Source organism: Leuciscus leuciscus, assembly GCF_965113295.1.
Source record: "Leuciscus leuciscus genome assembly, chromosome: 16".
Lineage (NCBI taxonomy): Eukaryota > Metazoa > Chordata > Actinopteri > Cypriniformes > Leuciscidae > Leuciscus > Leuciscus leuciscus.
In genome coordinates this window covers 4,451,740-4,479,050 of record NC_138740.1, presented here as the reverse complement: position 1 = coordinate 4,479,050, position 27,311 = coordinate 4,451,740, and the positions used below count along the sequence as shown (strand labels likewise).

General features: G+C 36.9%; 1 protein-coding gene across 1 annotated transcript in view; it reads right to left on the bottom strand.

Annotated features, from left to right (window-relative positions):
- The window catches only part of stk10 (serine/threonine kinase 10), a 65,223-nt gene that overhangs the window by 29,827 nt on the left and 8,085 nt on the right, over positions 1-27,311 (bottom strand). The window contains exons 2-7 of the mRNA XM_082141249.1: positions 23,313-23,477; positions 8,279-8,327; positions 7,147-7,296; positions 4,316-4,388; positions 3,046-3,240; positions 2,739-2,820 (exon numbers count right to left, since the gene is read on the bottom strand). Coding sequence (XP_081997375.1) covers positions 2,739-2,820; positions 3,046-3,240; positions 4,316-4,388; positions 7,147-7,296; positions 8,279-8,327; positions 23,313-23,477 — 714 coding nt within the window. The remainder of the gene's footprint in view (positions 1-2,738; positions 2,821-3,045; positions 3,241-4,315; positions 4,389-7,146; positions 7,297-8,278; positions 8,328-23,312; positions 23,478-27,311) is intronic.

Below are 27,311 nucleotides of genomic sequence, written 5' to 3'. Positions count from 1 at the left end.
TATTAATGTTACCTCTTCACCTTCATCAACCACCTGTCTTTCAGGTTGCTTTGTACGCAGCAGAGCATTAAATTAAGGTGTAACATGAAACACCCTGAAGCGAGAGTGACATCAGAACAGGAGAGTGAAGTTACTTTATCATCAGATGTCCAAAATTTACTTTTACCATTTGCCAATATCGAATCTTCACTTGCCTCACGATTCGATTTGATTATGATTCGGTAACGATTTGATTATAAAACGGTTCTCGATGCATCATAATGCCTCCAATTCTTTTATTAATAATAATTACCATATTAATAATCGCAATATATAGTTATTTTTTCCCATTTTATCTTTGTTATTAAAAATAAGAACAAAGATGCAAATATCAAATAGTAGAACAAATAATGGGCAAAAACAAATAAAACTAACAGCGTTTTACTTTTTTCACTTTACATCTATTTAACAGAAGCATTCAAGTAAGAAATCGTACAGAAATTAAATAATTAAATGTAAAAATAATCACTGCATAGTCTTTAGTGTATTAATTATTATTAAAGCAACAAAAGTTATTGAGTCAAGAGTAGTGAGTGATTCCCTCTTTTCTTTTGTTGTTTGATTAACATTAATGACAGACATCACAGCAACAGGCTTATTATATTATATATTATTATATAGACCTAATGCACGGATCTAATATAATGTTACACATCATTTTCCCCCAACTGTTTGCGTTCACTTACGACATAACCGACTATGTTTATGTGAATACTCGTCCAGACAGATATTGTGAAGTAATATTGTGTACATCTGACTGTTCAAGCGCAATAGGCCGCTAAAGAGAGCTGAGCTCAGGATCACATGTCGTCTTTCTGTGCAGCGCTTCAGGTGTGTGTCAGTCAGTGCGAGGAAACACTTAATAACCGTTTTAACATCAAACACGTCACACACTTTATTTTCTCATTCATTCATGTTCTGCTTTCAAGAATGTAGGTGCATTATCTACGAACATCAGACGAACATGCTTCGCTTCTGATAGACATATGAAACTTTTTATTTATGTACAGTAGTCAACATTTGAAGTGCATCAAAGAAGTTGATCAAAAGCTGTCCTAAGACAACAACGGGTATTGTTCAAAATTCATGTATAACTTTGATGAAAGGTTTTGATCCATTTCAAATGTTGACTTTATTTACAATAAACACTACATTAAATGGATACTCCACTTTTTTTGGAAATAGGCTCATTTTACAACTCCTCCAGAGTTAAACAGTTGAGTTTTAACGTTTTCGAATACATTCAGCCGAACTCCGGGTCTGGCGGTACCACTTTTAGCATAGCTTAGCATAGATCATTGAATCGGACAGGACCATTAGCATCTCTCTCAAAAAAATGACCAAAGAGTTTAGATATTTTTCCTATTTAAAACTTGACTCTTCTGTAGTTACATCGTGTACTAAGACCGACGGAAAATGAAAAGTTGCGATTTTCTAGGCTGATATGGCTAGGAACTATACTCTCATTCCTGCATAATAATCAAGAAACTTTGCTGCCGTACCATGAGTCCAGCAGGCGTAATGATATGACGCAGCGCCTGAAAATAGTCCCCAGCTCGGTAACTTCCAACGTGTCCGGGACTAAGTTTGTCTAACCTATTAGGACCTATTTTCAGGCGCTGCGTCATATCATTACGCCTGCTGGACTCATGGTACGGCAGCAAAGTTTCTTGATTATTACGCAGGAATGAGAGTATAGTTCCTAGCCATATCAGCCCGGAGATCGGCTGAATGGATTCGAAAACGGTAAGACTCAACTGTTTAACTCTGGGGGAGTTGTAAAATGAGCCTATTTCCAAAAAAAGTGGAGTATCCCTTTAATATGTATGACAGGCATATTCAATTACATATTTTAAAAATCAAAATGTTGTTTTAATGAATCGATGCAGCATTGTTCACATCTCATCGCGATGCATCGTATGGTGACACTTTAGATTAGAGAAAACATTCACTGTTAACTAGGAGTTTCCCCTCAGTAAACTAATTTCTGCTTAGTGATGGTTAGTAAGGTAGTTGTATAGGTATGAGTTGGGGTTATGGGATGTAGAATATGGCCATGCAGGATAAGGCATTAATACGTGCTTTATACAGTACTAATAACCAGCCAATATGCTAGTAAATACATGCTAATAAGCAACTAGAATATTTGTTCCCTAAAGTGTTACTATATGAACATGTAATGACAAGTAAAGTAAATCATCCAGTGAGGAAAAAGCATTTCGAAGGTGTGCGAGTTGTGAGTTGCGAGTTGTATCACTTACATTATCTATGGTCAGATCATCGGTCTTACAATTTGATGTCAACTATTGTGTGGCAGTTTCTAAGTAAATAACTAGCAAGTGTCACTTAAGTCCATTTCGCCAAAGTCAAAGCAAGTGTTCATTTTTGAAGCGAGTTCAGGATTATCTACTGCTTGTTCAGCACATCTACTGTACATGTTTTTCATTTCGTAAACTCCTTAATTGTTCAGTTCCTCTTTTCCGATAGGGTGGAGGTGAAGAAATACCTAAAAGGAAGAGTGCAAATTGCAGTAATTCCCTTGACCCAGAGCGTTCAGGAAGCAAGAACTGCCCTGATAAGACGTTCTGCTGTGGTTTGCACATCCCGTCTTAAAATGCCTTTACGTTAAATTTCGAGTGACTGCAGCAGAGAGAGATAGTATAACGTATATGGACAAATGTGTGTGTGAAACTCCTTACTTCTAGAAGCTGAGCAGCCGTCGGCCTCGTCTCAGGGTTTCTGTCCAAAGCTTTTTTCAGGAAATCGCTAAATTCCATTGACCTAAAATACACAAAACCCTTAAACATTCTCCCAAGAGGGTGTATACAATCTCTTAATGTGTAATGGAGATACAGTGATTAAATAACATTCAATGGCCATATTCTAGAAATTTCAAAAGCTATAAATCTAACTAAAAAAGCCACAACTATGCTCAGAGAACAGGAATCTTATAGTAATGAAGTATGTCAGTGCGTTCACTCCCATGCCGGGGGTTTTGTGGCTCACCACTTGGAGGGCTGATCCAGGGTGGGCGGCTCAGACTTGGCAATTTTTAGCAGGACCCTCATGGGGTTCAGCTCGTGGTGGGGGGGCTCTATCTGAGCCAGCTCTATCAGGGTGATGCCCAGTGACCAGATGTCCGCTTTATAGTCGTATGGAGCGTCCTTCATGGTCTCACACATCACAACCTCTGGAGCCATCCTGAACACACAGGAAATATCAGAACAGGAATATTCCAGTTAGATCATCGCGAAAGCTTTCTAAGTCAGTAGTCAACGTTTGAGGTGGATCAAAAAAAAGTTCATCACAGTTGTCCTGAGGCAAGAACGGGTATTGTTCAAAATTCACGTACAGGTGAAACTCGAAAAATTTGAATATTGAGCAAAAGTTCAGTAATTCAACTTAAAAGGTGAAACTAATATATTATATAGACTCATTACATGCAAAGTGAGATATTTCAAGCCTTTATTTGTTATAATTTTGATGATTATGATCTTACAGCTTATGAAAAGCCCAAATTTAAAATTTCATAAGCTGTAAGTCATAATCATCAAAATTATAACAAATAAAGGCTTGAAATATCTCACTTTGCATGTAATGAGTCTATGTAATATATTAGTTTCTCCTTTTAATTTGAATTACTGAAATACATGAACTTTTTGCACGATATTCAAATTTTTCGAGTCTCACCTGTATAACTTTGATGAAAGATTTTGATCCACTTCAAATGTTGACCACTGTGCATTCCCAGTGCAGAAACATGTCTGCAGATATTTAGCCCAGTGACTGAAAGAATTTACTACAAGCCACTAATAAAACTGCTAAAGATTGTTCATGAGTCAGATAAGGAGACGTTAATTTCAACACTCCTGTGTGTGTGTGTGTGTGTGTGTGTGTGTGTGTGTGTGTGTGTGTGTGTGTGTGTGTGTGTGTGTGTGTGTGTGTGTGTGTGTGTGTGTGTGTGTGTGTGTGTGTGTGTGTGTGTGTGTGTGTGCTCAGAGTAAGGACAAAGGTAGGACAGATATTTCATATCAGGACTTTCAAGCTGGACACTAGTTAATGATTGCTTTAAATCCTGTGGGATATGACAAGACTTTCTGTCTTATCAGCATATTTATATGACCTTTATGGGAAACTCACGAAACCTGTAATCATTCATTCTAATTATGTTTCATATAATTATATTTTGTAGTGATGCACTGAAATGTCGACAACCAAAGATATCCGCCTGAACATTAATGTTTTGATGATTAAACAGAGAATTTGTAGCACTTACCAGTACGGAGTCCCAATAAAAGAGTCTCGCCTTTGAAGAGTTTTGGTGTTTTTTGCAGAAACTCCAAAATCCGCTGTAACAAAAAGTCAGAAATGTTGAATTACATCCCAGGATTTGTCCCAGTTTCAAAATTGTCATATTACAACCTCCAAACCCCTAAATCGAGTGTTGACGTCATCCGTATAGAGGGCACGTGTTACACAAAAGGCTTTTCTCTACTAATAATGTCAAATGATGTTAAAATGAGGACTGAATTATTGTATAATTATAATTATTGTATTATAGATCAAGTCCTAGGATGGATATGCTTACAGTCTAGCATTCAAAAGTTTGGGATCAGTCTCTTATGCTCACCAAGGCTGCATTTATGTAATCAAAAATACAGTAAAAACAGTAATATTGTGAAATATTATTAGTTTAAAACAACTGTTTTCTATCTGAATATATTGTAAGCTGTAATGTATTCCTGTGATCATTACTCCAGTCTTCAGTGTCACATGATCCTTCAGAAATCAAGAAACATTTATGATTATCATCAATATTGAAAAAAAAGTTGTGCTGCTTAATACTTTTATGGAAACTGTGATTCTTTGATAAATAATACAAAGTTTTAAAGGACAGCATTTAAATGGAATAAAAATATTGTGTAGCATTATACATGTTTTACAGTCACGTATTAATTTAAATGCATTTATTAATAAAAAAATTAAGTTATTGTTATTAATAGTAGAATTTATTTACATATTTTATTATCATAATATTAATAAAATAATTAATATATTATATTTTTATTATTGTGTTATTTCAAATAGTAATAATAATTTTTTACTGCATTTTTTTGATATTCTGAATTGACTGGATGGCAAACGCATATATTGTATATAGATTTGTGAGTCGGCTATTACAGACGAATCCCCAGAGATGTGTGGAGGATGCTTGGAGGACCAGCATCTGAAGCGAGCCTGTTTAAAGTTTCTCTCACAGGAAGTGATAAAGGCCAGAGAGTCTTGGCCTGGCATTCTGGGGCACCATTAATCAACACACAATGAAGCCACATTCGGTTACCAAATGATTCTCTCATTGAATTACTAAATCCAATGAGACTTGAGTAGAGAAGTGTAATGAAATATTATAAGTCAGCTCTTGGCAAACTGTGGCGCTTTACAACACAACCTGCAACAATACAGTGTGTGTGTGTGTGTGTGTGTGTGTGTGTGTGTGTGTGTGTGTGTGTGTGTGTGTGTGTGTGTGTGTGTGTGTGTGTGTGTGTGTGTGAGAGAGAGAGAAAGTGTGAGAGAGGTCATAAGAATTAGTAAGAGATCTTATAGCACAGACACAAAACACTACGCTCAACCAAAGGTCACACTTCAGCTCCGTTACAAAACCTAGTGAGCTGCCTATCTAGACAACACCTGAAGGCATTACAGCTGCACACCTGATGCAAATACGGTTATAAATAGGCAGCAGTAATACATACATACATACATACATACATACATACATACATACATACATACATACATACATACATACATACATACATACATACATACATACATAGGTGAAACTCGAAAAATTTGAATATCGTGCAGAAGTTCATGTATTTTAGTAATTCAACTTAAACAGGTGAAACTAATATATTATATAGACTCATTACATGCAAAGTGAGATATTTCAAGGCTGTATTTGTTATAATTTTGATGATTATGGCTTATAGCTTATGAAAATTGTAAAAAATTCTGAGATTTTCATAAGCTGTAAGCTATAATAATCAAAATTATAACAAATTAAGGCTTGAAATATCTCACTTTGCATGTAATGAGTCTATATAATATATTAATTTCACCTAAGTTGAATTACTGAAATGCATGAACTTTTGCACAATATTCAAATTTTTCGAGTTTCACCTGTGTATGTGTGTCTATATATATATATATGTTTATATGTGTATGTGTATATGTATGTGTATGTGTATGTGTGTGTGTATATATGTGTATATATATGTGTGTGTATATGTCTGTGTGTATATGTGTGTGAGTGTGTGTGTGTGTGTGTGTGTGTGTGTGTGTGTGTGTGTGTGTGTGTGTGTGTGTGTGTGTGTGTGTGTGTGTGTGTGTGTGTGTGTGTGTGTGAGTGTGAGTGTGAGTGTGAGTGTACATGTATGTGTATATGTGTGTATGTACGTGTACGTGTGTGTGTATATATATGTGTGTGTATATGTCTGTGTGTATATGTGTGTGAGTGTGTGTGAGTGTGAGTGTGAGTGTGAGTGTGTGTGTGTGTGTGTGTGTGTGTGTGTGTACATGTATGTGTATGTGTATATGTGTGTATGTACGTGTACGTGTACATACATACATACATACACATATACACATACACATACACGTACACACACACACACATACATACCACACAGTAATGTGCTTAAGTCTTAGGCACGTTATTATTTTCACCAAATGAAAATGGTTTTAAGCCAGTTATTTATATCTTTCGCTGTAGTGTGTCAGCAGGAAATATCAGTTTACATTTCCATACATTCCTTTTGCCATTAATTGTAATAATCCAGTGAGATTTGTGTATGCACAAGGAGTCTGACAACAGCCGGTATGAAACCTTCCTCCAAAATAACTTCCCATCTCTCTTGCAGCAATACCTCTTCTCTGATGATGTGTTTACTGGCGCGAGGGCGGGACAATCCAATCATCTGACTGTTTCACTCGGATGCACGTCACAATACGGAAAAAAAGACTATTGCAACTTCTGTTTCATGCTGACTTTAACCTGCACCTCAAGTCAGATCATCAGTGTGAGCGATCTGTTGATACACACACCTAGCTTGATGTCTCCATCCAGCGTGAGGAGGATGTTTCCCGCCTTCAGGTCTCTGTGGATGATCTTCATGCTGTGGAGATACTGAAGAGCCTCCAACATCTGCTTACAGATCACCCGGATCTGAGGCTCTTCAAGACCCCTGTCCAACTCTACACACACACACAAACACCACAGTGAATCTCATAATGTCCAAAAATTGAAAAACAGAAATTGATTTGATATGATATGATTGATATATGATATGATATATGATATATAATATATGATTTATTAATATAAAAAATATACAATAAAATTAATATAATAAATAAAATGACTATTTGGAGGTATACTATTACTAGTATAGTAATAGTATATCTTCATATAATACTATATGAAAAATACTATTACTATTTTTACTAATGACTAATAAAGGGTATTTTCTCCTTTAAAAATGAAAATTCTGTCAAAGTTAAAGGAATAGTTCACTTCAAAATGAAAATTCTGTCATCAATAATTATAAATATATTAAATTATATAATATAATATCATACAATACAGAAAATAAGAGTTTTAAGACTATTCAACGGTATTTTCTCCTAAAAAGAAATGAAAATGATATCAATGTTAAAAGAATAGTTCACTTCAAAATGAAAATTCTGTCATCCATTTGTTATAAAACTATAAGAATTTCTTTCCTTCTTTGAACACAAAAGAAGATATTTTGAAGAATGTCGGTAACCAGACACAGCTGATGGACCCCATTGACTTCCATAGTAGGAAAAACATACTATGGAAGTCAATGGGGAACATCTTGAGGGTGAGTAAATGATGACAAATGATGACAATCATTTTAAAGTGACCTAATCCTTTAAATACACACACATGCACATCTACTTCTACAGCGTGACCTCTTCATTATCTACAAAACTCTGATTCAAGAGGCAAAGCGCTGTAACCAAAGGCAATGAACTCTGAGTGACCTTGACTGGCTCGTTCATAAAACACCCAAAATAATGCAATATCCTGTTTAAACTTCAGGGTAAAGGCGTTTACCTACTCACCCATGAGCATCACAGAGCATCAAAAAGGAAGAAGCTGCAGGGATCTTTTATAAAAACAAGAACATTAGCAGATATACTGCAGTCTTACCTAACATGGTGGCATCGACCGCACCCCCGGGGCAAAACTCGATCATTATCTGTGGGGGAAATGAGGTTCAGCTTAACAAGGTTCTGTGCCGGAGAGAGATTCCAGTCACACTTTATTTCACAATGTCCTTGTTACACATGGTACTTGGACTTACTATTGTAATAACTATAAATTATGCATAATTACACGCAACTAAGCACAAAACACACCCTAACCCTATAGTACATGCAGTTAACTATTATTACTCAGTACTTAATGTATCATTACACTGTAACTTGGACACCTTAAAATAAAGTGTAATCAAGCTTTTGTGCAATTTCAGGCACAGATCATCTCATTGGAGTTGACAGACTCATTTCACGTAAACCGGAAAAGGTGGCGTTAGTGTATCCGAGAAGACGGGATGTTCTCAGTCGTTCAGATCACAGAACAATGATCCAGTTTATTCAAGATTATGTGTAACAGTCATAATAAAGTTCTCAGGAATGGTCTTCAATTGAAAAAAAAAAAAGGAATTTGGCAGGATTTATATTTCTCTGATGACGTGTTTAGTGTTGCAAGGGAAATTTTTTCTTGTTTGAGAAGCCGTTTCACTCGGATATACGTCACAATAGGGAAGAAAAGACTATCGCAACATCTGTTTAACGCCAACTTTAATATTTTAAAGTTTCTGAATAAATATAATATAATAATAAATAATACAAATAAATGCCGATTTTTCCCGATCATGGTTTTTAAATTATTCTGGTCTGAATAACTGACTGATGGGATATGCAAACATTGTCCTGAGATGATGACGATCCGGGTAAAATATAGTTGGCACAAAGGTTGAACTGCAAGAACAGTTTATGAAAGGTAAATATTTACATTGTGTCTTAACCAGACAAGAAATGGGTTTTTTTGGACCATTGGGTTTTCACTAGGCTTAAAGCGTTGCAAAAATGACAACTTACTGGAAAAATAATTGCAAGTCACTATTATTGATATGGAACTTGAGCAAATATCATCAGCATAATTAGTCATTCATTGCATGTAGGCTATTTCTTGACTATGCTGATGGTTTTAGTTTTTATTCCTCTATTTGACTACATTTACGGATGTTTTATCTGTTTTTTAATTTTTTTTTATCTTTATTACACCAAGATTCAAGAAAATACCATAAAGAAAAAGTAGAACGATATTGATAAAATAATATTTTCCATAAGATGAGGACATTTTTGCTGCATTTTCATTCATTCAGTTCTTACATTTACCATGAAACACCTTTTTGGTGGTTTTTCAACAGGTTCAACACAACACTGATCTGAACTACTTCTAGAGGTCAACTGAAATAATTACTCAATATCAAGTTGCCTTGAGCAAGTTAGGCCCAATAGTAAATCTGTATAATAAAACCTGAAATGCTTTAACGTGCCTAATAATGCATCACGTGTTCAAATCGAGAAAACATTTTATTTCTGTGTGTGTATCAAAGATATTTACTCTTCTTCCCTGTGATGAGTTCACAAAATACAAAAATAGTCATGGGTTTTGCATGATAACCATCTTCAGCAAACCATTTTGTTTTTGTAGTCAAAGTGCATTCTTGAATCATTAGAAATGCCCAGTGTTTTGTCAATGCTCTCTCTGGATTAATGCGGTAACTTCCGCTCTGTTTAAAGTGAGCCAAGAAAACCTACACCTCGCATTGCTTGCCAAAACAATACCTGACCTTCACATACTGTACTTAGTCCATCACTGACATGAGTTTGCAAGTTTTGCACGCTGTTCTCCAAACGATACGGTATAAAAAGTCCCTAAATGTCAGTAAAAATGTGTAAGAAACGACAGGAGTATTTCCTGGAACTGACAGAAAAGGAGATTCTGAGTAAAACTGAAAGAATGTGTCACAAACATTATCCGCCTGTCAATCATAGTATAAATCTTGATCAGATCCTGACCTACTTTAAGATGAGGATTCCTCATGTGTCATAGTTTTGACATGTTAAAAGGAAGAAAAAAAGAAGAAAAAAAACACACTGTGCCATTGTCTAATCACATGTCATTCCAATCACATATTACTTTTTTACTTGTGTAGGACAAACAATTTGATGTTTAGCAGATTCTTTATGCCATTCTCTTCCCATACAATGACTGAAAAATTACAAGGCACAATACAAGCATTATTAAACTAGTCCATATGTCTTATGTGCAATACATGTCAAATCTTCTGAAGTCATACGATAACATTGTGTGATGAACACTGTAACATTCGTCAAATTCATATGGGTTTGGAACGACGTGATTAATGATTACAGAACTGAACTACTCCTTTAGGAATGTATGACAGATTCTTACATTTTGAGTTTGTAATGTCTTGCCGAGACTGAGCCAAAACTGCAAAAGTATTGAAAGTGATTTGCTGGTGGAAACACTGTCCCGCCTAAGCAAAGCTCCCCACCCTCATGGCTCGACCCAAGTGTGTGTGTATTTAGTGATGGAGGCGATAACACAGTGACACAACGATTCATGACTGCCTCCAAGATACATAAACCGCATACCAAAGAGAAGAGACTAACAAACAAATGTGCAATCCAGTAAAACTGCTATTTTCTGTGATGGAGATCAGCTTCACTCCTGAGTCCCTCTGCTTATATTTGCACACTCAGACAGACATGCAAACAAACACATGAGGGAAATCCCACTATTATTTATTTATTTATTTGCACTTACTGGTGCTTGGTTGTCCTTAGAGTGTTTTGGTTAATATCTATGTGGTTATTAATTGGTGTAGGTTACTAATGCCCACCCTTTACCAGACGCAACACGATGCCACGACAAGCAATAAAATGTATATTTTCTATGTTAATCAGTTTTTGTCAGGAGATCCTATTTTAGAAACTCTCTGACGTCACGGTTAGAACAACAAAATGCAAAATATGGCAATGATAATCTCAGGTATTGATTATGATCTTTATTTAATGTTAAAAGAATTTAACGTGAGTTCGAATATCATTTTGCGTGACCTCTACAGCCATACTGAAAGCAAACAATGGATAATTCACCTCAGATGAAAGGAAACAAGAACTTCCAAACTCGATGTGAACAAACAGGTGTATTCTATGGCAAAGATTGTTTCAGTCACTCCGTATGTATTTTTAACAACATTAATATGGTGTAACATTTATGAGTTTGATTATGTACGTTATCAATTTCATTGCGAGTGCAGTGCGCTTGAAGACAGACTCCGCCCACGCGCTCTTCTGATTGGCTGTGATTTTCGTGTCTGATGTGGACATGATTGGCTTGTCGCTGGAATCTTATAGTTTTAAAAATCATTCTAAATATAAAACAATAGCAGAATCCACATCACAATTATAACGGTAATGCCGTGTTAAATATCACCGTAGTTTTATCGGTCATACACTGTATAACAAAATCACCTTAATTTAAATGATCATTAACTGGAACATTGAGTGATAATATTTCAAAGTGATTTCCATAATTTCGACAGATTGACCTGCTTTAGAAAGATTCCAGTAAACACTGCTAATAGGGATTAGACGTGAAAAGGGGAGGCGATTACATTTTAAAGCATCTGTGTGAAAACAAACCTGGAAAGAGACGTGAGGATTTGGGGAGAAAAACAAGAGATTCTTAGTGCATTCCAGTGAATTATTCATGGGATATATTGTGAATTAAAGTGGGAGAGCAGACCACAAATGCTCAGTATATGTTGTCCTTTTTCATTCTGTTACAGGAGAATACAAACAAAAATGTCCAAACTGAGCATGCATATAGAATAAGCAGAATAATATCATGTGTTGGTGTGGACGCTAATATAGTTATCGTTATAGTTATGCTCTCTATGATATTCTAGGGCCTCATTTATAAAAATATGTGTAGGATGGGTCCTACATTTGATCTAAGGCCCTGTTCACACCTGGTATTAAGATGTGTTTTGGTCGATCGGATCACAAGTGGACGACTCTAAACACAGGTGTAAACGGGGTCTAAAACATTTTGAGCTCGTACACTTTCCACCACTTCCAGAGGGAGTTGAAAACACATTCGACCGGATTGATTTCGTAGTGTAAACGCTCATGTGATCGAATGTGTTCAAACATCCACTAAAAGACCGTCTACTCTCCGTCTACTGATCTAATGAGTGAACATTATAGGAAGAGCTCTAGCCAGACGGGGTTTAAACTTTATCAGCTGGAGACCCAAGTTTGGTTTGAAGAGAAAATGTACCAAGCACAATGTTCTCTCACCATTCCTGATTTCTAACACACACACACTCACAGCGTTCGGCTTGTCTTGCGTCTGTCAGAGCAGAAACTAAAGTTGATGTTCTCCGTGTGTTATTCTGTCGTCTCCGGTTGAATTTATATGTAAATTTGTGAGCTTATTTTGTCTATTAGATTGAAAGATCTGAAAAAGCCCACACATTTACCCGCTCATAGACCCTCCCCTCGAAGAAATCAGGACAGAAGTGGTTGAAAGTGGACAAAAGAGACGGCTTAAAACACCAGGTGTAAACGGGAATGTGTCTCCCTCGTCTAACTGTGATCCGATCCACCAAAACACATCTTAATACCAGCTGTAAACAGGGACTAAGATCATTTGCTCAAATATGCGTTCGCCTCTGTTCCAGATGTGATTTCTATAAATTGCTAATGATCTTGAAATTGTGAGTAGCTGAATTGCCTTGTAAACGCCCCCTTATTAATGTCACTAACATATAAAACAGCACCTGTCAACGTCCAAATCCTTTACTTGAGAACGGTGAGCGGCAAGAAATTATTAAAATTCCAATCATAATTCATAATAGGTTTCATACATAACGTTTACAACAACGGAAATCACATGTACGCCAAAAATATCATAATCTGGGTGGCCTTAAAAACCTGTTAAGATTCAAGTTTAAATATGTTATCATTATATATAGTAGTGCTTGCCTTAGGGACATGAATCTATGGTTGCCAAAAACAACAGCAGATTATGAGGCTGATGTCACTCGCCTGTCACATGATCCAGCTATTATGTAATTGTTTTATGACAGGACCGGCTATCCCTAGCAATGGCCCGACAGTAGCCTAGGCTCTACCATTCCCATGACCCTGCACTGGACAAGCAGTTTGGATAATGGATGGATGGGTAAATGTTGAATCACAGCAAACAGTAGAAACATTTACTGTTGCCATAACTAAACAAAAAAAAAGACTCACTTTCAGCATATTCATTACCGAACACCTGCAATGACAACACCGTCCAATGAGTCACTGTCCCGACGGATAATCCAGGCGTTTCCAAACAATAGACCCGTGACTGTGTGTTTACAGAGGGAATGTACAGGAACTGCATATCCAACAATACAGCTATTAATACAAGCTCTTGAAAACACGACTGAAAATATAGTGAGTAGGTATCATAGAAGCAATGGTAATACTTAAGATTTGATGATTAGTGGCTCAGTCACAAATAAGCATAAGTAGATATATTTTTGAATTTATGTCTAAATAGCAATGTATTTTTTTGAATAACATTTTTGGATAGTTAAATAAAACATCTGAAAATATAAAAATGTTCTGCCTTATGTGGTATCTTGAATTTATGAATAATAATTTATTTGAAATGTGAAATACCATAGCCATATCATTGAAAAAGTCAAATTATTTAGGCTCAGTTATTTTTCTGACTTTGGCATACAGTCAAGTCACATGGTCTGTTACATAATTTCCTGTTATTTTTAATTTTAATTTTTTTGGCACAACAACAAAGTGGATTCCTGCACTGTAATTGCTTTGAAGGGTTTTCAAAGATGAAAAATATTTTAAAACACGATCTTAATCTTGTTTACACACAAGCTTGACATTTTTCACATTTTTTCCTCACAAAACAAAATCAATATTAATCCAGAAATTGGATTCAATAAAAAGAGGTGTATTAAAGTCATCGCCTGTATGAAATCCATAGTTAATAAAAACCTTTTTGAATAAATGACCAGATCTGGGTCAGTTCAATAAACATAGCCATTATGTTAAGACTGTGTCTTAAGAACTAGTATGATCAACTACAAGTTAGTTAGGGGTTTTACTTACTGGTAATAGGTCAGTCTTCCTGTTCGGTGTCAAATTAGACCAATCTACGTTTTATGTTACTGACTTTAAAAAGTTATGAACAGTTTTAAAGAATAAAATTGGATGACTAACTTGTAAGACTAAGTCTTAACAGTTTATGCAACTGGCCACTGGACTCAAACAAAAACAAACCCAAAAAAAACTGTTACATAGTTACATTATAAATAAAATGTAATTGTTTTTATTTCAGGTAAACACCTGTCAATGTTATAAAAAACTGGCGAAACCAGTCACCGTGAGTTTAGCATCTTAGCATCTCCATCCACATGTTACCGTCTTACTGACATTTCTGAAATACTCTAGATGGCATACGCCGATGCCTGCAGGTACAGGGAGGCAGAACAACCAGTCAGACCACAAGAACAAAGTCAGATTGTGAGCGTCCGAGCAAACACGGATTCCTCGAGCGCCTACGCACATATCTCAGGCAAACGCAACAAGAGGTTAAACAAACAGAAACGATTGAGGCTTTAATGAGACAAATCCACACAACACTGTTAACAGGAGTCAATAAAGACTGCATTACTCGACTGATTCTGGACACATGCCCTGAACCCTATTCAACCTGATAAATAATTAATTATGATGATTATCACTTTCACCACACTGGCACAGAGCTCCACACTTACATTTATACTTAAAGAGACGAGCAAATGATGGCTTCATTCAAGTTCCCGGTAGAGAGGTGAATCACATCTTTTTCCCTGACGCTTTAAAATAAAAGATTTTGATGTAACATGCTGAGATAGGAATGGAAACTTTACAGCCATCTGACTACTATGTTTAATAGTATGTGGAAAAACATGAAGTATACAACAATACAACAGGGCTGCACAATGTAAGAGCATTGCGTTAACAACGCAAGGTTGTGGGTTCGATCCCAGGGGATTGCACATACCTATGTATAAATGTATAGGATAACGCAATGTAAGTCGCTTTGGATAAAAGCGTCTGCCAAAATGCATAAATGTAAATATCGAAATATCGCAAATGTATATATATCGCGATATGCATATCGTAACAGCTTACAATAACGTGTCATGTATAGGGCTGGGCGATAAAACGATAACGATAATTATCGCGATATAATTTTTCTCGATAAAACGATATCAAGAGTTCGATAAATGTTCGATAATGTTTATGCGCCAAAAGCGGAACGAAACTCATTTGAACCGCGCGCCACACGGACCATTTATCCGCTCGGCTCAAAGTCCAAACGGCAGCGCGAGTTCGAGCGCGAGTTTAATTCATACAGTGAAAACTAAGCAGTGTTTTATTTTTAAATTTGATTATTTAGTTTCTGTTGTTAAATAACCCTAATGTAGGATAACCTGAACCCCGAGGTTTACACTGATGTTTAAATAACTCTTCTTATACTACAGTAAAACACTGATGTTCACTTTCAGAAGCTGAAGGGATGTTTTCTTGTCACAAAAAGAAAGTGAAACACTTCTGTAGGTTATATAATTTTAAATATATTTTTAAGATAATTTAAGTTTATTTTACACACTTTAAGAATTATCGTATCGTATATCGCATTATTTAATGAGTTATCGCACTTCAATATCGTGCAGCCCTGCAATACAATGTGTTAAACAGTTGATTGAATGGACATTTTGTTAATTTCATCTCTCTACTCATCTTGTCTTCTCATATCGTTTACTCATGGGGCTTAAAAGACAACAAACGTTCAAAAATACTATCAATTTGACACTATCGGATGAGACTGAGTTGAGCTAAATAAAGACATTTATTGTCTTCTGTAGACAATAAGTAGAAACTGAATGTTATATAACTGATTGACTTTGCAACATTGACGGTTATTGAACTAAACTGAATCAACACTGAACTAAATTGTGTTATTTTACCAAATTATTCAACCGAATAATGACAATTGTCTTCAATAGAATTGAAATTAAATTCCATAATTAATGATTTTTGCAACACTTGTATTTGTCCTGTTTATTTATAAGAAGCTACTTAAAAACAATCTGTAATGTATAAAGCTCTATTTAAATAAATGTGACTTTACTGAGTACTCAACAGATAAATCATGAAGTTCAGAGTATTGCCCATTTAATTCTTCATATTACATAGCGTCTTCAAATAAAAAAACGTTTATTTGAAGTGCTAGTTAGTAAAAACCGATCCTATATTGTTGACCTTCGCTGAGATGTTGCACCCCTAACATGAGTTCATCAGATTATACTGAAGCTGAGAAGAATGAAAGAGGATAAGAGAAGATTATGTCACGCACAGACGGAGGAGAAACAGTCGTGAGCTGACCTCCTTTATCCGGCTGCTTAATTGGATCTTAGATACGACAGTTTACAAGAGTTTAGAAAACGCAATGGCTGACGTGCGGTGATCAAGACAGTCACACACACACACACACACACACACGTGTGAGTCCAGGCACGTTTGCCTCCTGACGGATGAGGGCAGAGATCCTCACACACCTGTTACATGTTTACACGGCCGCTGACTGACACACACTTGAACAACAAATCAGCAAATCAATGATGGGTGGTAGGTGATGCGTGATGCATGTGTTTTTTAAAGCGTAACTCTCGTCAAAATGCAACCTAGGGTCTTTTTGTGAATCTACCCGAGGCAAACTTTCGTTTAAAAGCATAATTAGAATGGAAACGCCACTTTTAAGTTTGACCGTATTTTCGTTTTCGGTCAAATTGCCTGTTGAATGGGAGTGCTTGGGGCACGACTATGATAGCATCAAAATCGCTATTTTTAAAACACTAAGAAGGCTCGACACAACATGAAACTGTGCTGGAAGTATCACCAGGGGCTCGACACATGAACTCCAGCATTGAGAACAGTGTTTGTGTACACAGAGTTTACTAAAAAGAAAGATTTTGAACAACTTGCTGAAGCTGTGTCCGCCGGCATTTTGACAGTCAAAAATAGTCGATCTCCGAATGCGAATGAACTGACTCCGAATTTTAGTATTGCTTCTTATGTGAGGATCCTTTTTCAAATACAAGGTCAATATTGATTTTCACTAACGACAAAACAACAAATTATCCGTGAGTTTATATGGAACTGAGCTTTAGGAGCTTTCCATCTTTATTCTCCTCCCTGTTACGTTGCATTCGGAGATCGACTATTTTTGACTGACAAAATGCTGGCGGACGGAAACACTAACTGAAAAAGTGAGTCGTACAAAATCTTTCTTTTCAGTAAACTCTGTGTACACAAACACTGTTCTCAATGCTGGAGTTCATGTGTAGAGCCCCTGCTGATACTTCCAGCACAGTTTCATGTTGTGTCGAGCCTTCTTAGTGTTTTAAAAATAGCGATTTTGATGCTATCATAGAAGTGTCCCAAGCACTCCCATTCACAAGGCAATTTGACCGAAAACGAAAATATGGTCAAATCTTAAAAGTGTCACATGCTCAATCTTTCCAATTGTCGATTTTGGCACCTGATACCAGTAGCCGATTTTTTTGAGCACATTTATTTGTTGTTTATTTTCCCTATTACAGACCAAACTGGGCTTAACAACAACAACGAGGCAACCACTGCATTTTAACAAAGACTTTAGATATACAAAGACGGTGCACTTATATTACTATGAATGAAAAAGTGCAACACGCAATATGGCGGATAAGCCCCGCCTTCGAAATAAAAGAGCCAATCAGCACTTGGTAAAGTCGTTGTGTCACTGCAGCTTTGCCGTCGCATCATCCAGGTGGTGCTGCACATTGGTGGTGGTTGAGGAGATATAAGTAAAGCTTCTGTATGTAAAGCGCTTTGAGCACCCAGAAAAGCGCTATATAAATGTAACAAATTATTATTATTATTTAGGAGATCTGTTTTTTTTATTTGATTTCATAATTTCTAGATTTAAAGCAAAAATGGTCAGACTAGCTTTGTGAAATGATGCTACATAAAACACCCGCACAAAACAACAACAGCGGGACGGAATAAAAATGCTAATTCACTCTTTGTCAGTAGGTGGCGCTTATGAAAAATCAGCGATATATCGTATCTTTGGATGCCGCTTTATACAAAGCAGTGCTAAGCTTATAATTTACTTTAATAGGCATTATACTGGGGTAAGAGGAACAGAAAATGCCATCAAAACTTTTTTTAAGACAGTCAGTTCGCTTCAGAGACATTCACATAAATCTCCACCCCAGATTCAATATTTATATTTTTCTTCCCATATTTCGAGCATCAAGAACAGTATTTGCTCTCCTCTTTGTGCCCGTCTTCAGCACGTCCCCTCTCTGGCCTGTGTTAGCGTTCTGTTTATAGACTTTGTAATATTTCCACAGAAATTATATTTTTGGGAAATGACTGCTACGAAGTCCGGAACAAATATCAGCCAAAATAAAACATTTTATATGTTTTATAAAACATAAAACATTTTTGTTGGGAACAAAAACTGGCTGCTTTCGATTGATGGCCGGTGAATCTCTAAAATGAGATTTGAACAATTTTAACTGAACAATTTTTTTTCAAACTTTCTTGTTACATTAGAAGTGATTTGCATCATTGCATCATTCAGTGGGCCCTTTGCTTTCTGGTTATTGCTGATCGTGATTTATTGCTTTATTGCTGATCATGATGAAGAACTCGAGCACAAGAATTGACTTTGACCAAGGTGGTAACAATATACACATTTTTGTTTTGAAGAGCTGACAATCTCTGTGGGATTTTTACCACTTTTGATGTAAGATGCATATATACATTTTAAGACCTGATTTGCATATTTAAAAGGTTCAAATATGACTGTTTCTAAATGTATTTTAAGTTTAATTTGGAAGAATCCTATTTACCAGTGATGCATTCCCATCAGAGGAAAGTGCTTTTGAGACAGTAAAGGAGAATTACAACTGTGGGAATTTGTTTTTGTGGTGTAAATATGAAAATGTGATCTCTTGTGCTTCTTCTCACACATATATGAATACTAGTATACTGTTATGCAGTGCATTATTGCATTATAAATGCTATTTCACAAATACGAGTAGGAAGGTGCCTGAACAGTTTCCATTTCAAGATACCAAACATCAACATCGTTCAATGAAAAGCATCAAGGAAAATCCAAATCATGGCTCATTGGATAAAGTCCTTTTCACCATCTGTTGTGCATTGCTCACATCCAAACATAGACAAACAAATGGCCTAAATGCTTAAGGTCTGAGGACAGTCGTGTGCTTTCAGTTCGGCATCTGAATCGCCAGATTCGGTGAAGACAACTTGACACACTCAAGTCAAAAAGAACAAGTGCTTGCTATGTTTGACAACAAGCGTGCAGCTATTTCCCTTCACAAAACCCCACACACATTCCCATCCGAATGTTTTCCAATCGAGAGCTTGGTCGCCCAGACGCCTCGTCCACACCCAGATATGCTCATCTATGACACAGCCTAGCATTGCATTGCCCAGACAGCTGTGCCACACCTCATGCTTTAGTATGAGCAAACTTAACATACGCAAATGCTAATTATAAACTTTCCTATTATAGATCTATTACAAATCTATTACACATCAAAGAATCAATAGATGACGTATTTTCATAGGCCAACCCAGAATCACCCAGATTCCCTCGACAAAAACCCAACAGGATTTTCCATTGGCTTATCGATTACTGCAGAAATAAGCTCTGTGACCAATACAAGTTTATGATTCTTACACGTTGTTGTTGTTGTTTATGATAATCTTCACAAATGAATGCCAGATCTAAACCTAGGCTATAAACGACCTATATGATCACAATATCTTAAGCTCATGTTAACCACAGACCTTATTTCAGGTATTTAACCAAAAACCCATTTACTTTTTTGGCCTAAAATAAACATAATTCCTGCTGCACTTTATAAAAAAGTGAAAAATAGATCTATTCATGTCCACAGCCCAGTTACGAAGGCTACCAGAGTTTAGTATTTAGGGTCAGAGTAGTTTCCTTCAAAAGGAAGTCTTACTCAAACACTATGAGATCTTGGAGACACACATCTTCCAGAAAAGCAAATTTACCGTCACACTGAGGAATTCCAGCAATGCTTTAAATGGCTCCTCATGAAAACGTGCTTTTACAAGCTGTTACCCTTGACAGCATGTAGACACAATCAACCACATTCACTTATCAACTTCTATTTAGTTTTTAGCTATACTTGTCCCACGCTAATGAACAACAATGTGAACAATGGAGATTAGCAAATCGTTTACATATAGACATCGTTTAATTTATTACTCAGTAGCCAGATTCACACAGAAACAGCAGAATACAGATGTCAGTCCTGATTCAGAGCGTTAAATATGATTATGTTCATGTGCTGTTCAGTTAACGGGAGTGACAACAGTATTTTAGAGCCCAACTAACATCCCTAATTTTTCAAAACCACATTTTTGGGGCTACGTTCACACTGTCAATTTTTGGGATTAACAACGCATTTACTTACAGGTGCGAGTCTCAAAAAGTCCCGTTCACACAGCAACTTACAGTAGCGTCTCACTCGAATATTGTCTGTATGAACGTGCAACAACAGTCAAGCCTGTATTCTTTTAACATTAACCATAGTGACAGTGCCCAAAGTAGTATCAAAGATGGCGACTAGGGGTGTAACGATACGCGTATTCGTATCGAACCGTTCGGTACGAGGCTTTCGGTTCGGTTTTCGGTACGCATTACGTACCGAACGGTTCGTTGGACCATTTTTTCTGCCGACCAAAATTTCGTTATTTCAAATGAAGGCGCGTCGCGGGTGGCAAGCGCGCTCATAGAGGCTGGCGCGACCACAACATCAACTGGCAAATGCAATGTAAGGAACAAAACTGAGCAACTCTTATTGTGTTTGTGTGGACCGTTTATCAGTTTTGACCTGTGAAGCGGGACTCGCGAGCCCTATGCGCGAGCCTGATCAAACAACACCACACAGCGCTAAGAGATCCAGACCAGTAAAGAAAGCATTTGAATTTGCCACTGAAGTAATAACATCGCTGCGAGATCTAGTGAGAAACATGCACATTTCTCTGTTATTAACGGATCAAACAGCGCTGACGTGGAAACCATGAAGAAACATCGTGCCATGAATGAACTGGCCGGAGTCCACAGATCAGCAACATTCACCGTGGAATGGATTTGCTGTAGTAACACTAACTGCAAGTATGGAAGTTTGTCAGGAATAGTGGGCTATAATGCTTTCAAGTAACATTACGTCTGTTTTATTTTGACATTATAAATACAATTGCTGCCCTCAAATGTTAATCTGAACTAAAATAAACCTTTGTTTATAATAGCCTACTACTACAATATTACATTTCATTTTGTCCAAGGAGCTGTTTTGTTTTATATGCTCATAAGAAGAGTCAAGTATAGCTCCATTATTGCTCAGTAAAAAAAGCAAAAAAAATTAAATTAAATAAATCATACTTTATGATGTTAGTTTCATTAAATAAATTTTTTTTTTTTTTTTATTATTCAAGGAAATTTCTCTGGCATTTATTTATTTTTGCTGTAGCCAATGGAAACCGTACCGAACCGAACCGTACCGAACCGTGACACAAGTGTATCGTATCGAACCGAACCGTGAATTTTGTGAACCGTTACACCCCTAATGGCGACGTCCATGAAACTGAAAAGTCTTATCACATTTGACACAACAAGAGTCCAATTGAGCCGCGAGTTCATCTGTCAAATCTTCATTAACCGACAGAAGCTTCAATGTAAACAAGCGTTATAGCTTGTTATAGCGCCACCAAGTGGCCAGTTGCGTGCTTTCACGTGACCACAGAATTAGCTCTTATATACTATGTGCGCCAAGTTTGGTGAAAATATCTCATTCCGTTCACGAGTTAGAGCCAATTTAGTAAAAGTGGCTCCGCCCACTTCGAACGTTTTGGCGGCCCTTAAGCCGGGGATACACTTAACGACTGTAAGGCCGATTATGAACGTAATTTGATACTTACGACTGATCCTGCCAGTTGCGTTCAGTCGGTGTTTAAAATCTGCTCCAGTCATTGGAAACAGTCTGTAAGTGTGTTCAGTTCACTCGTAGATTGTTTCAGCGAGTCGTTAAGTGTGTCCCCAAGCATTAGAGACCATAAATCGAAATTTTAACTTTTTTTGATAATTATTGACAATCAGACTCCAGAGAATCTTGCTGCACTGGTTTGGTTTCGATCGGGCCAAAAACCTAGGACTAATTCACAAAAGTATGTTTTTCAAAAAAAAATTAAATACCTGCAAATTTCGCTATGCGTGCATTTTGGCCATTTAGGAGTTATGAGCCATTGCGTACTTTTGACCGCTGTAGCGCCCCCGTCAGGCCGATCGGGGCGAGCCTTGGTGACGTTGTAGACGGTGTGAGTACTACCAGCCCTCAAAGTTTCAAGTCTCTACGACTTACGGTTCGGTCTGCCCGATCAGTTTTAAATGGAGAATGCTGATGCTTGGAAATTTGAACAATTACAGTAGGGTTTCAGGGTTACACGCGTGAACCCCTAAAAAAAAGAGATTATGCGAAGAGAAAAGACGACTAATTGTTCAGAATAAGATCTATAACATGCATTGAGATGCGAACATGCAATTTTCACTTCATGCCGAATCAGAGAAAAGGTGACATCATGAAAAATTGCATTATAAACGGACTTCAGTGAAACGATAAATGCAGAATATGGTTCATTTAAATCTTAATATTTGATGCTAGGTATAAGTTTAGGTGTTCTCATTTGAAAAGTAAATATTAGCCATCACATCTGCTATTTAATTTTTTATTTTTTGTCAGATTCGGGAATCTGCATGGCAGCTCAGTTATTTAATAAGGGTGTGCATTTGACGTCTCGAAAGATGATAAATGTAAACCCACTGAGCAATTCAGAAGATATGCAAGACAACACACCTCAGTCGCTTTTAAGAAAGGTCAGTATGGTCAGTTTAACCAGCTTACCGACAGTTTGTTGTCGAAGAAGTAGGCATCCAGGAGTTTGACGATGTACTGATGGTTGCAAGATGCTAAGATGTCGATCTCCACCACATAGTCTTCCAGCTCCTCCTCACTTTTGGTTTCGATCACTTTAGCTGCAGCTAGCACACCGGTTTCTTTATTCCGGGCCTGAAAGACAAAGCAGTTTCACATCAAAACACAACGTCAGCGTGATCAACGTCACTACATCCTGCTGATGTTCCCGTTCCACGCCTGTCCCTTTGATTCCCTTTGAATTAACACGCCTGTTAATTCACCAGGCCTCTGGGATTCACGTTTAGCTCTTAATTAGAGCTGAAATAATGGGCATTACTGCTGTGTTACTGCAAACGCAGGCGACATTGTGGTGCGGTCACTGAAGTTGATGCTGTCATTGATAAAGGTTTGATGGGTCATAAGCCTAAAGTATACTAAAGCAAATTTCTGCTCCAGAATAGTACGCACACTGCCTGATTTTTGTAACCGTACTTTGGACACGCAGGTCGCATATCTTTAGTTTAAACGAATAAAAATAAATTTTTATCGGCCATAACTTATGGAGAAAAATAGTGCAGACACTGGACAAAGATAAAACTTTCTAAAGAAATACGTCGACCGCCTGCGTTCACACCAAGCACACCGCACAAGTCCTGTAAAGTGAAGACAAAGCATTTTGATCGCCCCCTGGTGTCTGGCTGCAGTACTGGGGCCGGTGACTTTGACTATGGCTTAGATATAGTAGATAGTCAGACTTCAGATAGACATCTAAATCAGACCGTTGCGCAAAGCACTTAAGACTCTGACTATCTTAAGTAGGACTACACTGCAATGCATTCTGGGTAAAATAAGACACTTTTCAAAACAAAAAACATGGCGGATCGAGTAAGCGCATTCAGCCGCTCAGTGCAGTTTACCCCAGCGGAACATATGTGTTTGTTGGAGGAGTGTAACAGTTACAAGGACATTTTACTTGGGAAATTTTGCGGAGAATGTAGTAACAAGAAGAAATGTTTAAATTATGAGCCATTTTCCCTTTTCTTTTGGCTGTTTGTAATGTAACTGATTGTTACTGCTGGTTGCCAAGGTAACAGAGTCTTAGACCTAAGTTAGCCTGGGGGGAAGGTGTCTAATTTTTTTGGTCTAAATTAAGTCAGTCTTTATTTTTGTGAAACAGTCTAACTTGCATTAGACTAGACTATGAGCACATTTTAGACTTGTTTAACACTATAGACCGGTCTAAAATAGCTTGGCCCCTGGTCTTAAACCCCGCCCTCTCCATGTAATCGGATGGGACAAGTGCCAAACTAAAAAAAAAATCCAGTTACACATCAAATCATCCTTCTGTCACTTTAGGTAGTTCTCATCACGTAGGCGCATGTTAAAAGCTTTTGTTTTCTCCAAAACTTTTAGTTATTTGATGCTATAAAAATGTGGTGTAACATCTTGATTGACAGCAGTGCTGGCGAATGAGTCTGCGGGAGTGTGGGACTAGCCTAGACTTACGCATACACCAGCGTACACACGTAAAAAAATAAAGTATACTCTGGGCTTTACTGGTGTTTGAAGGGGAAGGATTGAAAAAATGGTTATTTAATATTTTGATGAAAGATTTTTTATTTATTTTTTATATCGTGCATAAATAAATCGCTGCATGAATCAACGCAAATAAGAATGTCCATGATAAAGTCAAAACATCTACAATGTGTCAAGTTTTTAGAAATGTACTTTTCTAAGGTTTCAAGTTGTATTTTTCTACTTGATCTTGGTTTCGAAAAACTTTTGTACCAAATATTTCCAAAAATACAATGACTTTTAATAAAAAGTTGGTATGTAACCATCAAGTAAAATTTTATAATAATTTTCTTACACCTTGAATAAATGTGAGTGCACACATCTTAACCATAATTTTAATTATTGTCAAAAAAAAGTATTTTAACAAATATCATGAATGTTAATTCATACATTTCTGAAGAGTCAAACCACAGCATTTTGAAATGTGAACTAACCGTGCCTTGCCATAAAGATTAAACGATCGGACATTTTAAGACTTCCTGACCTTGAGGGTCATGAGGTTTTGCAGGTGCTCTTTATAGGACATCATTTTCTTGATTTTAGATTTCTAATTTGATTTCGTGCTCTGCATTCACCACATGACTTTCTGGTTTAGTTTTTCAAAACCAATGAACAGTGAATGTTTTTCAGTGAATATCTCTCCAGATATTAGGCCAGTTTCATCACCTAGCATGTGATATCTGTCAATGCGGTGGGAACGTGTAGTGTTCGTATGAGGTTGAGATGCAGTCACTCACTCACTGTGGTTAGCTGACATGTTTTTAGAGGAAACACACTGTTGCCAAACCACTCAAAAGCAAGACTTCCGCTTATTTGTCAAGCAACTCAACTAAAACATGATTTGGCACAGCTAACAAAAAGCAAGGCTTGTTTAAGTTGGCCTGTGATGGTAATAAACAATACAAAATGTAATACAGGAGAGAATGAAAGTAGGACAGGTTTAGATGGCTAATTTTTTTATAATTATTTTACATTTTATGAAAACAAACAACCAATGCTAGGGCACTGTTGTAGTTGCTTTGGTGTTTTGGGTGGTTGCTAGGGTCGTGCAGAAAAGTCACACTGTGGTTCAGATGAGTCACAACTGATCTTGGTCAACTGACGATTGACCAAGTAAACACGATTCTAATGAACATCTGTCTTATCCTCCGCTCAATTAAATAATGAGAAAAGAAAATTAAAATTGTGACCCTGGACCACAAAATCAGTCTTATTTTTTTTGTTATTGAGATGTATACATCATCTGAAAGTAATAAATAAGTTTTCCATATGTTTTATATATTTAAGGTAGGAAATGTACAAAATATCTTCATGGATCATGATCTTTACTTAAAGGTATAGCGGAGGATGTTTTACTTCCTGGTGGGTAGTCTAAACTATTGGTCCTCCTAATTGTCAATCATTCTGGTGAATCAATCAAACTTTTCAAAAAGTGGAGAGGGCGGGTCTTATCTAAAATTTGGAAAGATCCTCCGCTATACCTTTAATATCCTAAGGATTTTTGGCATTAAAGAAAAATCGATAATTTTGACCCATACAATGTATTGTTGGCTATTGCCACAAATATACCCATTTAATCCATGCTTACAACCATAACCTTCAAGCTTAATGCTTTTTATTTAGACTACTTCAAACTTTCTACCAAGGCTTTCTCAAAGCAAACATCAAATTTGTATCTAGTTTATCAGTTTTCTGAACATCGTTTCACTCCTGCCTTTCATTGGTTGGACAAACAGATGAGAGAGAGAAATTGGAGATGTGCACTATAACAGTTCAAGGGCTCATCGCCTCAAAGAAGCATAACCATAAATAAAGCCCCAAATCCACTTACATATCCACTGAGAGGATTATGGCACCTGACAAGAAGTCAAAGCTTCTCATCTGACCTGAAGTAAATATCCTGGAGAAGGGCCATCAGAACAACACCCTGAGCAACAGCAGCACAATAGTGCACTTTCAACCCCTGTAATGCTCATTTCAACACCCATAAAAACAAGACTCACACCTCTCTTTACATCTGTTTTCTGCAGAGCTGCTTTATAGATAAAACTCATTTAATATTTGATGACTTTCACAATGAAACTGAATCAACACTGAACTAATTTCAGCTTAACAATGACACTCTTTTCTTTTGGAGCTAAAATGAACTAAAATGATCATTAAATCATTTTCCTGTGTATCACTGTGTAAACCAATCTGTATAAAGCGCTATAAATGTTGACTTGACACTCGAGCTGTTCGACAGACTTGAAGATGGTTCATGTCATGTCAGAGAAATGTGACTTTTCCTTGTTTTTTGTTGTTTTAATTGAATTATTTCAACTAAGCGTGCCGCACAAGCCCTGAAAAGTGAAGCCAAAACGTCTCGATCGCCCCCCGGTGACTGGTCCTAGTATAGGTCATAAGCCCCGC